We start from the raw sequence: 13493 nt of genomic DNA, 5'->3' as shown, positions 1-13493 counted from the left end.
CAGTCTGTGTAGCCATTTCACATTTTGCCAGCATGTTTTACATCCACAAGCGTTATTAACCTTTTGTATGTACATATGTATTTATTTTCAGATTCATTGCTCTCAGATTTCTTACCACTTCCAGCCATAATCATATCTCCCCGCGTGGGCTACTCCTCTTTTTTTACATTACCGGAGTAATGTCGTCTTTCACAGCATTAGTCACTCAGGTGCATATCATTAGCATAAAACACTCCTTAAAAAATAAGTTCCTAATTAAACCCCAATTTACCAGCTCTCTGCCATACAGTTTCTATTCAGACATTTATTTATTAGTTTTACCATTTGGTTGCCTTGATAGCATTTATTTTAATATGTCCCATTCTTTTTGAATTAACTGACTTGTTCTCCCTGTCTTAAAGCAACATATTTATATTGACACTTTATTAGAGAAAATTGTAACCTCTTACCAAGAAAGAGCGATTACATCTTGTATTCTTAAAGTGCATTAAATTAATTTCACAGTGTAATTGAAACCAAGGCAGAGGGCTCATTAATGGTTCCTTATCTCTCTATACTCATTTCTTCTTTCTTTAAAATGTAAGTTCTTGCAAATGAAGGAATGGAACTTTATAATCATTACGAGGTACATTTCCCTCCCCGCCCCCCCCCCGTTTTTTTCTTCTTGTGCATGCTGCCTGGGAACAATTTTCCTTGTTCTTAGCATTAATAGGTAGGCAACAGGTGACCACAAGAAACCCGCCCAGCCTCTTGAGCACAGGTGATTATCAGTTCAGGAGAAGGAAAACTGTTCAAACTTGCAGAAGTCTGAGCAGCTTCATGACTTCTTGTTTTGTATTTGGTTTGCACAGGAAAAGACCTTTACGGTTCTGCTAACCCCAGGGCACAGGGGCGCTCCTTAACAGCACCCATGTTGCACTGAAGGTGAGTGTATACCTGTGCAGAGGGCCACCTGAAGGACTCGGCACCACTCACATCTTCACAGCAGCACTTGAGCATGACTGAGGAGCCCCATGGATCCCTGGCTGGCCCTCTGCAGAGGCTGAATACCTCCCTTAGTATGCATGGAGATAATCTTGCAATTTTAAAATTAAAGTAACTACAGCATTTTCTGGGTCTGGTTATTATGCACATTCTTAGACAGCTGAGTCCTGCTGTTGAAGAAATGATGACAGGAGAGTGAAAACTTAATTCTGTAAGCCCCCTGTACAGAAGCTTCTGCTGGAGTTGGAGATGCTGCGGAACTGAGCCTCAGCAGCACCGTGTAGAGTCATTCACAGATCACTAGTAGGAAGGTTCAGGATTTCTCAAGAGTTTTGCAGTTTCCATCAGAATGAACTTGGAGGTTTGTGTCTCATAAATGTGCCTTATCATACATAACACTGAGAGCAGCACCATTATTTAACTCCAGAAAATTTAAATATACAGAGGAAATCCCATCAGCTTGTGGAAATAGTTTCTTCTGCTTTAGCCTGATGTGCATAGAATGACTTACTGGGATGTGACAGAGTAACTTGTGATTAATATGAAAGGGAGGGCAAAGGAGGGCTGGGTTTTTTCGGGTTTAAAATGGATTAAAATTTTATAGGAATATTCCTCTCCCATTGCTGCATGGTTATTACTGTCTAGCTATGACTTCCTCACCCAACAATTATTTCAACTACACATCAGGGCAGCTGTGATGATACAGGGGCAAAAAGGTGCTGGGATTACTGTGAAGTTCAAATGCTTTTAAGATTGAGAGAAATGGCCCTACTTTCTTGTAGTGCATCAGCACTGGAAGAAGGGAACTTCCTGGGAGAGGAGTGCTTAATGATCTTGAGACCTCAGTAATGAACCTGGCTCTGAAAGGTGACCGGTGAAATCGTGGCAGGGGAGACTGCAAGAAACCAATGGAACATGAAGAGGAAAAAAATTCCTACTGTTCACACACAGTTTTGCTGCACATGAGAACTATTCGCTTGATAGCTCTTGCTCACTCAAATTTGTTTAAGAGGGCTCTCTTGTTTTCTGATATATATTCTGGTTTTGTAGAGAGACAACATCTTTTTTAAACAGATCTAATCCCACTTCAAATCTGTTTGTTATTGCATTTTGTCTTCTGATACACTGGAATGTTATTCCTTTGACAGGTTTGCTCTGTTTTGTGCTATTTATTTCAGAAGGGTTTATCACACATTTTAAGTTGAATGCATGAAAATATTTTTTTCTTTTCACTTGAACAAACATCCGCCTTCTAAAAGTTTTTTAACAGAATTTTTTGTATCACCATAATTAGTTGTTAATAACAGACACATTTAACATTATACTCTTACAAAAAAATATTCCTCACCGGGAAGACAAATCAAACTTCCTCACATGTGGATGCCCATTTAACCCAGTGAGCATCTTTATTTTCACTAAATTTGGTACCAAGACTTAGAGGGATTTCAAATGTCAGCTTTAGGGGCTTCCTTATCCCAGGGAGCTAATGAACCACCTTTGAATTAGTGAAGAACTTGGTGCAGACCTGGATGGGACCACAAGTGAACTGAGTTTGCTAACTTGAGCCCAGTTTCTAGAGAACATCATCTGCTCTAGAGCTCTGCTGCGCTGCCAGACCCTGACCTTGGCTCCCAGTTAAAATAAGCAGTGGGAGGGCAGGGGTAGGAGAAGTTCAGTGTTTAAGGTAAATTTTGGGATGGGCTAGCAACAGTAGACCGTAAAAATATCAGCTCTATAATTCAAAGCATCCACTGCTAGGATACACTGGGTAGCTTTGGAAAAGCAGAGTCTTCAAAAAAAATCAGAATAAAGTTGATTATTGCTGCGTGAACCAAGTCCTCCTGGAATCATAGCAGGAAGGGTTTACCTGGAGTGCTGCAGAGGCTGCCGTGCCCTTTCAGCACCCGCGTGGTGTGAAAGGATGCTCTTGGCCTGGCTGGGGGGTTGTGCAATCACACGTTTGTTTGCAGATAAACCGGTAGCCAGGCAAAGGAGGTAAAAACAACCGAAAAAAGCACTAATCAGACATTACAGCCACAAGTGAAGGTCAAATCAGAAAGGATTTGTTTTGGGTTTGATTTTTTCAGTGTTAATGCAGAGCCCGATGGATGATTAGTCGTTTACAAAGGCTTTTTTTCCTCTCTTCTGCTTGAAGGTTTGCAGGAAGAACTGCCTGAATGTCCCCTGAAGCCTTCTGCACAGGGGTGAGAGCTGGGGCAGAGGAGGGGGCAGCTGTGGGCGCAGAAGCAGAAGGGCTGTTAGGTTTGAGAGGAGAGCAGTGCTCCGTGTTCCTAACGTCCTTACGCTTACACCCACTTCCTTGGGTAGTCAGTATTTCTCCTCTGTTTCTTGACATCTGGAGATGCTTTCTGCAGTGTAGCAGCCGCTGGCCAGGTGCTGTGGATCACTTAAAAAGTTTTTCATAAACAGATTATCATTGTCAATGTCCTTAAACAGCACTTCCAAAGGCATGACAAACCTGAGGCTGTTACAAATACCTTATGCCTCTGTTTCCTTAAACAGATTTTTCAATGAGCCAGTGTCCAGAAACAGGGTTGTTATTAATGCATTAGCTTCTCAGTTTCTTCCAGGAACTGGACATTTAAAAAACTATATGATAGCGTTAGTATATGTGACAATGTCACAAGAGAGGTAGGTGTGAAAGAAACTATTTCATAATACCACTGCAGAGGAAAAGAAGAATAATTTAAGACATGTCTGAAAGTGCTGCTTCAACTTGGCAAAGTACAGAAAGTTTCCCAGTATTTTATACAGCACACGTACAGCATGTATACAGAGTCTCTAATGCATTGGCTGTATGACTCCCTTTTTCCTGTAAAATGGTGAGCATCCTCGGCACACTGCTCAGTCAACGTGGGAGTGAAATCTTACTGGGCACAGCATTTGTAGGCCACTGTGGTACCTCAAGCACCTTTGAACAGCTGGGCTCAAAAGGTGGCCTTTAGTATTCATTGTAATCCCCACCTCTGCACTTTGCTCACTGGTTTTGTAATTTCTGCAGCTGGTGTAGCTGTGGACTTTTAATGATAGCCATGATGTGAGCAGAGCAACTGCTCAGAGGGGACCGGCTGGTGCAAAGGTTAATTAGTTTTTGTTTGCAGGGTACAACAAGTCTATTATACAACCATAGCATTGTCAGGCACAGTAAAATTTTTGCCTGTATCAGTCAAAAGGTGGATCTCCCTGTCTATGTTTAAGACCATACACAAATTGTCACCTCTGTAAATTTGAACTTGTCATAATGGCAATTTTACTTGTTTTCCATTTTTATAATTTCGAGTTAGTTTCTAAATAGCTTTGCAAAAGTGGAGAGTTAAAATGGATACATCCTATCACCCTCTGAGCCGCCGCATCAGTTGTAGGCATCACAACAGCTGCTCTTTATCTGAGCTCTTCTTTCAAGTAAATGTAATAACCTTTCTCATTCTTGGGAGCCATATATCTGCCTTTAGCACAAATTAAGTGCTTCTGTTCTGGAGAGAGAGAAAGAAAAGCAGGAGGAGAAAAGCAAAGCCTTTGTGGTGGATTTGCCTGGAATCTCCAAAATCAATTATTCTCTTAGTGCTATTTTTTAATTCTCATTCAGTTTAGTAATGCTAATCTTGATTCCTCGCTGTGTGTTTATGCTCATCCTCCTACAGATTCAACCTGTATGCCTGATAATCCCTCATATAAATTCTGGTCTGTCTTTCTCTCCAGGACTGCTTTGTTTTGCTGTGCTCTCTGCTTAGAATATGGCTGAAAGCTTGTGGCTCTCATCACTCTTTCCATTTCTTGTGAGCTTTTTTCACAAAATGAGAATGTCTCATTGTTGTCTTAAGCCTGCGCTATTTGCAGTCCTCAATAACTGGAGGCGGAAGATTGGTGTAGTGATGTTATCTGTAGGGATACTGTTGGTGGTATTCAATTTTTTAATAAATTACAACAAAGAAATAGCCAAAGTGGAATCTGTCTTTCAGATTTCATGAGCTATTCCGCTTTGGCTTACAACACGGAGAAGCGCTGGCATCGTGCACAGCTTTTTATAGTCCCAGTACTCTGGTATATGCTGCTGAAGGTTGCAAACTAGTCTGTCTTCTACAACCTGTGTGTGCAGCCAGCTGACGCTGAGGGCATCGCTGGGTAGTGCTGGCTAACAGGTATTCTGCATCAAGGTGTAAATCGGTGCCCTGCCACCTTTACCTCAACATTATCATTCTTACAGGTACTTGTTTGCCCTTGCGTTTCCATATTGGAGACTATGTTTCAGAGATACAGATATAATCAGGATCTGAAAGCATAAGGGAAAACATTTCTACATGCAGAGAGGCTTTAATCATTTGTAGGCTATTCGCATAAAAAGCACCATTAAAAAAGAAAAAAAAAAGAAAAGGAAATCATGTTTACAAGTGATTTGAGAATAACTGTCTTTTGAAAATAAGCCTCTAGGTCTGTTAGGGAATTTTGCATTCAGCATGCTGCCTGGCCACTATGTGCTACAAAGAAATTACACCGATTGAGCAGCTCATTTTAACTCATAATGACTTTGAACCCATTATTTTTCATTAATTTTTCTGGCTTAAATAATGCTTTAAAGTAATTTTTCTAAATGTTTTTTGTTTCAAGAGTGACTTTCTATCTGAAGAATTGTATTTTTAGGTGTTACAAATTGGAAACCAGACCTAACCTTTGCCAGACTGACCTGTCACCTTCCAGGGTCTTTGCTGTCATCTGGCTGTGGCCAAACCTCCCATTGCTTGCGTTGCTTCTCTCATGTTGTCCCTCTCTCATTTACACTTGCACTGCCTTTTTCTTGCCCCTGGGTATTTACCCAGCTGTCCCTAGAGCCATTTTGTTTGCTTTCTCTTCTCCTCCTGTTGTAGTATGGGATGCTTCTCTCTCCTGTGCGGCAGCGCGGCTACTGACGCTACCACTGCCATCGCAGGACTTTGTTCTTTACGCCTCGCCAGTTGGAAATCTCACACAAATACCTGCCTTTTCCTTCTGCCTACGGCTCTTTCGGATTCTTTTTTTCCTGTCAGTTACATTTTTTAATGCAATATTGTAATTGCTGCTTAAAATAAAGAATGTTTGTGAAATAGGCTTTAGAGAAGAAACTTCTATTATCAGTTCTTCAGTGTGCCAGCTCCACAGAGAAGGTCGCTTTATATCTGGTGGCTTATTGTTATAAAACAACATATCTGTGCATATCTTCCGCTTGCTGCCATTGCTGTTTCTCCATCTGGGTCTCCTGTCCCCCCATCCCCATCTGTGAGACTTTGTATTGTCTGATGGAATCGTCACAGGGTGTCAGTCCAGAAATGTCAGTCCTTGGCTCTGCTGCTGGGTGCCTGTGATGCCAAAGGCATATCCTTAATCCTTTCAGATCTATAAAGAAAATAACAGTTTATTACTTACCTTGCGCGAGCATTAGGAGGATTTAGAATACATATGAATATCGCTCTAGGAGTGCGTAGTGCTACATATGAACGCTTGCCGGTAAGTGGATGATTTTTCACTTTCTTAGCATTTTGGGAAGGTTCTCCTCCTCCTTTGTGGTTATGACTTGCAACAATTAAGTTTAGGTTTTTGTAATCACTTGCAAACCATTTTCCAGCTTAAAGTAGCTAAACATGTCATCTCTCTTTCTTTGTGGACAGAAACACTTTCAGCTTAAGAAACGTACTGAAACATTTTACTCTGGAATACAAATGGCAGCCCTCTGTTCGGATATTAATTTTGAATTTCAAAATTTATGTCCTTAAGCAGTCAGCCCTGCAGAGCCAGCTTTAATCATGATCTGAAGCAAAGGGGAATTTAAAAAGTTGAAAGCCACAAGGAGCTGGCAAGATGTGAAACCATCCTGCCAGTAGTTGCACCTGTCTGAACTAGTCTGAGATTTTTTCATTATCTGTGAATCCATGGCAGGATAACCAGTTTAGGCCTTAATCAAAACCTTAATTAAACAATTGATGACTGATGAACCATAAACCTGACCTCTCATGGGCTGATGAGGTGGATTGACTCTGGGAAAGAGCCCATTTGCCCCTGCTCTGCTCTCTTTGCATCTCTGAAGCATCACCAGAATGGTATCCGCTGTGACTGTGCTGCTTGTAACATGTTCCATCTCACTGCAAGATGCTGCATCTCTGGGAATTTTGAAAGAGGTGGAAGAAAAAAGAAAATTAGGTTGGTAGGAAAGGGCTGAAACCTTGAAACAGCTACGAATGTAAAATGTAGTGCTGGGTGAATACCAATGCCTGTGAAAGTCAGCTTCATGCCACTGATCAAGGTTCTGGGACAGTGTGGTTTTTGCACGGTCCATAAATGTGTATATCTGAAAGTAGTAGCCTGGTCTAGTAGGTAATGCACAGACCTGGAGTCCAGGGACCTACGGGCTTCACTCTTCTGGCACTGTCTTCTATCATTTGCCTTCCTTATTAAGAAAGTAAGCTCATGGCACAAAATTGTCTTACTTCATGTTAGTACAGTGTGAAGGGGTCCTGACCTGAGTGGGAGCTCTGGATTCCACTGAAATACAAACAGTAATAACAGTGGTGACCTGTTCTGTATCCTATTATTCCAGTATTGGGTTTCAGCTACAAGGAACAATTTATTCCCGGAAATGTGGTGGAAGTAACCACTAGAAAATACGGTTATAGTTCCCGTTCCCGCCCCCCCCCCCCCCCCCCCCCGCCTTTTTTAATACCAACAGTATATAAACATTGTTTTTCAGAAAGAAAAGCGTGGCCCCTCAAGTACAATGGTGCAGAGCTTTCAAAGTGTATTTAAAGACATTTGTATGAGATGGCCATCTGAGCAGTTTTTATGGGCTTGTGTGCTCAGAGGATTTCAGATCTTCCTGAATGTCCATAAATGAGAGAAACAAAACTGAATTCTAAAAAGGCATTAGTGTCAGGAGCAGCAGAAGTCATCTTCTGCAAGTACAGTAACAGCTCACAGACCTCCTCCTGCCAGAATAAAATAGGCTTGGCTTACCTACAGGTGGTGGTGTGCAGGTGGGGGTACAAACAACCTTAGCAGATGTAGGCATCTACAAGGAAGATACACCAGAATGGCAGGAAAACAGTGGACTTTTGCAGTAATGTTTCACTGCAAATCTTTAAGAATCTGAGACCCAGGAATTTACTGACACTGTCATATTATCAATTCCTAGGAGCTATTAGCTGAGACAACTTACAAATGGTTGGACTAGTAGCCTAAAGGAATTGTTGGCCTTTGCCAAGATAGATAGAAAGAGTTACACAGAAGATTCAAGTGAATCAGTCACCACAGTGTGTAGGTGTCAGGACAGATAATAAGCCTTTATTATTCTCTTTCTAGAACTGCAGTAGTCTACAATGGGATGAGAAATATCAAATAAAAATACACTGACCACACATTGCCTGTAGTAACAAGCAACAGCCTGGCAAAAGCAAACCGATCTAGTGGATTAGAAGATGGAGTTGACAGCACTTTTTTTTTTTTTTTTTTTTCTTTTTTTTTTCTGTGGCTTACAATTCATGAGCATGTTCAGAACATACAAAGACGTGGGGCATCTGACTGTGCTGTTTGTGGTAGAAAACTGTTCTCCAGCACCTGTTATTCAGGGTCATAAGAGTAACTGCAACTCAAGTGAGGGATAATTTGAAGTACTTCTGAGTTTCACTTCAAATAAACAGAGATTTAGCAATTTTCAGGGAAAAAATTGTACCTTTATCATTTACTTTGTAGTGTAAGAGTGTCAGGATTGCCTGTATGATGGTATATAGCTCACCTCTTGGACAGACTTGCTTCAAGACTGTAAGAGATGTTGTCAGATAAAGAAGGTAATATGCAACTGATATGTTATTTTACTTTCATGCTCAGGAGTCCCATTAATGCATTTGAGACATGTAAGCGCAGAAGTTACCAGTGAACTCTTAACTGAATGGGAAAATTGGTGGATGCAGCAGAGCAATAGAGTTGTCAGGGACAAAAAGCTGAAAATTACATACATGTTTCAAATGGCCAGCATTTTTGCTTGGTAAATATTGTATTTTGCTGTGGCAAACTAGATTAACAGTTTAGCTGTAGGAAAAGTGAAATCATACTTTTATTGCTGCATGTGGTGAGTTTTCTTGTTTTACATTTATTGCGTTGTTCTGTGTGTACTCTTCAAGATATGATGAGAGCAGAATATAACACTTTATTCAAGATCAGGTCCTTATCGCTGGAAGACTGTCAGCTAAGACCCTATTCAGAACATACCAGAAAACCCTATGGTCAGTTATACAATTTGATCTTGGTGAGCGTTTGGACTCATCCTTGCAGAGAGAGATCTTTTAAAGCATACACAGTTTAATGTGTGGCAAGTAGGCGAAAGAATAACCCAGTGAGGCTTTCTGCTGTCTCAGCCATGTACGGACTTGATTATTATGTCCCCAAGCAACTGACTTCATGAGCAGAAGTGATTCAGGTTTCCCTAAAGGTCAGCAACAGAGTTGTTAAAAGAGCAAAACATTATGGTCTTCTGATGACAGCACTACACTTTCACCTTTGATTCCCTTTTCCTACTGTGTTTAAGCTGTAAAGGAAGACTTGGCTGACTCCAACCCAAATAAGATTGTGATCTCATGTAATGTGAATTCATTTAACTTCATCAAATGCAATTATGATATTTTTAGTAGTAGTTAAGTATATCAGGAATGTAATAAAGATAGGCTTATTTAGTCTTTAGAGTAGCCACAACTCAAATCTTGTGGGGCTTTCTAAATCAAGGTCAGTGGTTTAAGCTACATCTGGGAAAATTCTGTGCAGCAAGTAGCGAAGTCAGCAGAGCTAAGGTATAGAATAAGCACTATATAAGTAGCCCCAGCAACAGGGGAAAGAGTAGCATTCTGCATTCTGCTCAGTTACGCAAAGGGCAGAAGACCCTTAAAATCAGATCATGACAAGGAAGTAAAAGAATAAATGTGTGGAAATAATGTTCCTAAATACTTCATTTATAAGCGTGTAGGCTTTACTCATAAAAACCCCAAAATTTCAAATAGAAATTATGTTGTTTTGCCTGGGCTGCAGAAGAACTCGTGTATGGAATACATTAGAAGATGTGGAGGTTGCTTAGTGTGTTAGATTACTGCTTGGTACATGCATAATTGTAACCATGTGCTTACAAAAGCCAGGCCTCCGGTATGTTGAGAAATACAAATGTGGTCTGATTTTAGAAGAAAAAAAACTTTCTGCCAGTAGTATTATTGGATATGTTACTGCAAACTTTTATATGCATTATTTCATTAACGACTGTTTGAGATGAAAATTATAACTGCTATTAATTCTCCTGCTTCTGGGTGTATGCTAGTGCTTCAGAAGAGTAAATTCACCATTGCAGTTTAATGTGGTAAAATATTAGAGTCGGTTATATTACACTGGGGTATTATGCCCTATTACTGCTCTGAATTACCTGTTATCAGCCCTTATTAAAGGCAGATTTGGTTAGATGGACAATTGTCTATTGTAATTTAATTGCAAATATGTTGTTAGGCTTTCAAATGAATATTTGTCTACATTCTTCAGTGATTTTTCTACAAATTCTCTTTTTTATATCCTTCTCCCTCTCCCTCCATCTTTTAAGGAGCTTCCACCCAGAATTCCAATGCAGTGGAACCAGAAAAACAAGTTGACAGCACAGTGAAAATGGCCGGAGTTATAGCTGGTCTCCTGATGTTTGTTATTATCCTCTTGGGAGCAATGCTTACCATCAAGAGAAGGTAAGTTTCTGCTTTGCTTCCATCTTGAACCTTCTGGCTAGTGGTTTCTACTTCAAAAAGAAGAATAAATTTAGTAGAGAGAAAACATTCCATTTGTGTTACAGAGGACAGCAGTCAATGCCAATATACGCAACTCTTTACAGTAGTTCTAGCCCCAGAAAAGATGGGTGTTCTGGCAGATAGTATATGAACAACAAAATAATTGTTGTCAAAGTAAAGAGTTAAGGATAAGTATCTGATAATTAATGAGAAGGAGTAGCTCATGAAAAAGCATGGAAAAGTACGAAGTGATAAGGAGGCAGTGGAAGTGGGCATGGGCAGGAAGCACAACAGTGGTCTAATAGAAGACAAGAATTCTTTCTCTAACAGCCAAGAAAAATAATATCTTACAATAATGCGATCAGGGGTCTTGTTCCCAAGTGAGTCTTGATGCGACATATTTTCACACAGCAATTTCTTTGCAACCACTGTTCAACTGGAATATTACATTTTGCTGAGGGTTAGAATCTTTCCACGAATTAGCTTTTGTTTACAAGGGAATGAAACTTGGAAAAATCATTTATGTAATGAAATTTGTTCAAACAGTTCATTTTGTGTGATTTTCTTTGGACCATTTGCACTTACACTTTGAAGTAGGCTATTGTAGTTGCTACTATTTGAAGATATCCACATTTGCAGTGTAATATACTGATCCAGAAAACCCTTTATAGCAAGAGGTTTTCTTGAGAAAATTTGTAGTTGTTTTTTTTTTTATTAGTCACATTTCTGAGGTGAACCCTACTTTGCAAGAGTCATTTGATCCTAAATGAAACAGGACTTAGGTAGCCTGGCACCGCTTGTCTAGGGTGTGGGTAGCATTTCATGTCAGAGCCTTGATGATTTTACTCGGTCTGTTGTCGGGAGTGTAGCTTTTCAAAACAAAGCTCCATTCCTTTGAGATCTGTTATCTCTGTGACAAACAGCCACACATTTCCCAAAAATAAAAGCAGCAGTTAAATCTTGATATAATCTCTATGTTAATCCAGAGCACATATGCAAATGGCATAGCTCTGTGCTGCAGGCGCTGGAGCGCAGGGCTGCTGTTCAGAAGGACGTTGGGTGGCTGGAGGAGCGGGCTGATGGCAGCCTCCTGACGTTTAGCAAAGGCCAGGTCCCGCATCTGGGATGGAGTAACCTATGTTACAGCACTGGCAGGTTTGCAGAGAAGGACCCTGGAGGTCTTGGTGGCCGTGGCAAACATAACTCAGCAATGTGCCCTTGCAGCAAAGAAGGTCTACTGTGTCCAGGGCGGTGTTAGCAGGAGTGTAGCCAGCAGGTTGAGGCAAGTGATTATTCCCTTCTGTTTGCCATCAGTGAGGTTGCTCTGGGCCTGTTCTGTGCAGTTTGGGGATCCTCAGTACAAGAAAGGCACTGATTGATATATTAGAGAAAATCCAGAGGAGGGTTACCAAGATGGTTTGGAGGTGGAGAATCTCCATCCCTGGAGAAATTAAAAACTTGACTTGGACAATGCCCTGAGGGACTTGCTGCAAGTAAAATGGGAGTTTGCACTAGGAGTCCTTTTTGAGTAGCCTTTCCAAATGTAATTCCACAAAAAGGATCACATAGGTAGTACTACTGTGAATTCCTGTTGAATTAACTGAAGGGGTGGGCAATCTAGATTTTTAATCCAATTTTTGTTGTAAGTAAGAAAAATCAAATTTTGTGAACAAATGTGTATGTGTTTTGCATCACATCTGCTGCACTTTTGTTCAATGTTAAGTCCAAACAGCACTGATGCCTCTGGTTCCGCTCCCCTGGGAGCTTTTCAGTTCATAAGCAGAAAAAAAAATCAGATGCCTCCAATGAAAAACAGGGAAAGGGTTTCAGCAAAAATTGAGCTGGATTTCTGGTCTGGTGAATGCACGGCCCTCATACATTCCTGTTAACTTCCTAAAAGCTCTCAAAGAAATACTTTTATTCTAAGCTTGAGAGATAAAACTTATAAGGAAAGCTATCAGAGCAGTGCCACATCTGTGGTGTATTTCATAAGCTATAAAAACTTGATAGCATTTCTGTCCCATTATGTATTATTATTATTAGTCATGTATGTTGCTGGGCAGAAAACAATGATTTGTGATGACCAGAAATTCCTTATTTCAGGGTAGTTTTTCTGTGTAGCCTGCCAACAGCTAAGTCAGAGAGGTAAGTATAATCTTATGAACCAATATACTTTAATATTAAGGAGATAGTATTCGTAATCTCTGTATTTACTGAAATAATGAGTTAAAAGTACAGAATGGGAGGAACTTGGATAATTAGACAGTTTGTCAATGTATGCACTCTTACAAACGCTTCAGTGGCAATGAAGGAAGACAGTAAAACACATGATGGTTGCTCCTATGTGAGAGATGTCTTCCACAGATTCTGATCAAAATGGAAATCCAAAAGTCAAATGTCCTTTTCATACGTCGTAGGTCCATTTTCAGGATTTTCACAATGCTCACCCTCTATCACATGCCGTAGGTTAGAATTTTCCATAAAGCTCCATAATTAGTGTTTTCAGTCAGTTGTATGTCTGGTAGAATATCTCACTGCTTTGTTCACTAAAGGCCTTTTTTCCCTATTTTCAGATTTCACATCAAACTCATATTCCCAAACAGTCTACCACATCTTTTGAAATGTAAATGTGGGACTCTTGCTGTTAAACACTGTGATTGCTGCCAATCTATTTTTTGTATAAATTTGAAAACAGTTAGGAAATTTCTCAGAGGTAGAATT

General features: G+C 40.3%; 1 protein-coding gene across 2 annotated transcripts in view; it reads left to right on the top strand.

The window, feature by feature from the left end:
• PTPRT (protein tyrosine phosphatase receptor type T) overlaps positions 1-13493 on the top strand; it is a 453423-nt gene that overhangs the window by 371348 nt on the left and 68582 nt on the right. For both annotated transcript variants that reach the window (XM_055814515.1, XM_055814516.1), the window contains exon 14: positions 10598-10733. In XM_055814515.1, the coding sequence (XP_055670490.1) occupies positions 10598-10733 (136 nt within the window). The remainder of the gene's footprint in view (positions 1-10597; positions 10734-13493) is intronic.

This window comes from Falco peregrinus, chromosome 9 (assembly GCF_023634155.1).
Source record: "Falco peregrinus isolate bFalPer1 chromosome 9, bFalPer1.pri, whole genome shotgun sequence".
NCBI classification, from domain to species: domain Eukaryota; kingdom Metazoa; phylum Chordata; class Aves; order Falconiformes; family Falconidae; genus Falco; species Falco peregrinus.
The sequence above is the reverse complement of the archived record's forward strand: the minus strand, read 5'-3'. Positions and strand labels throughout refer to the sequence as shown.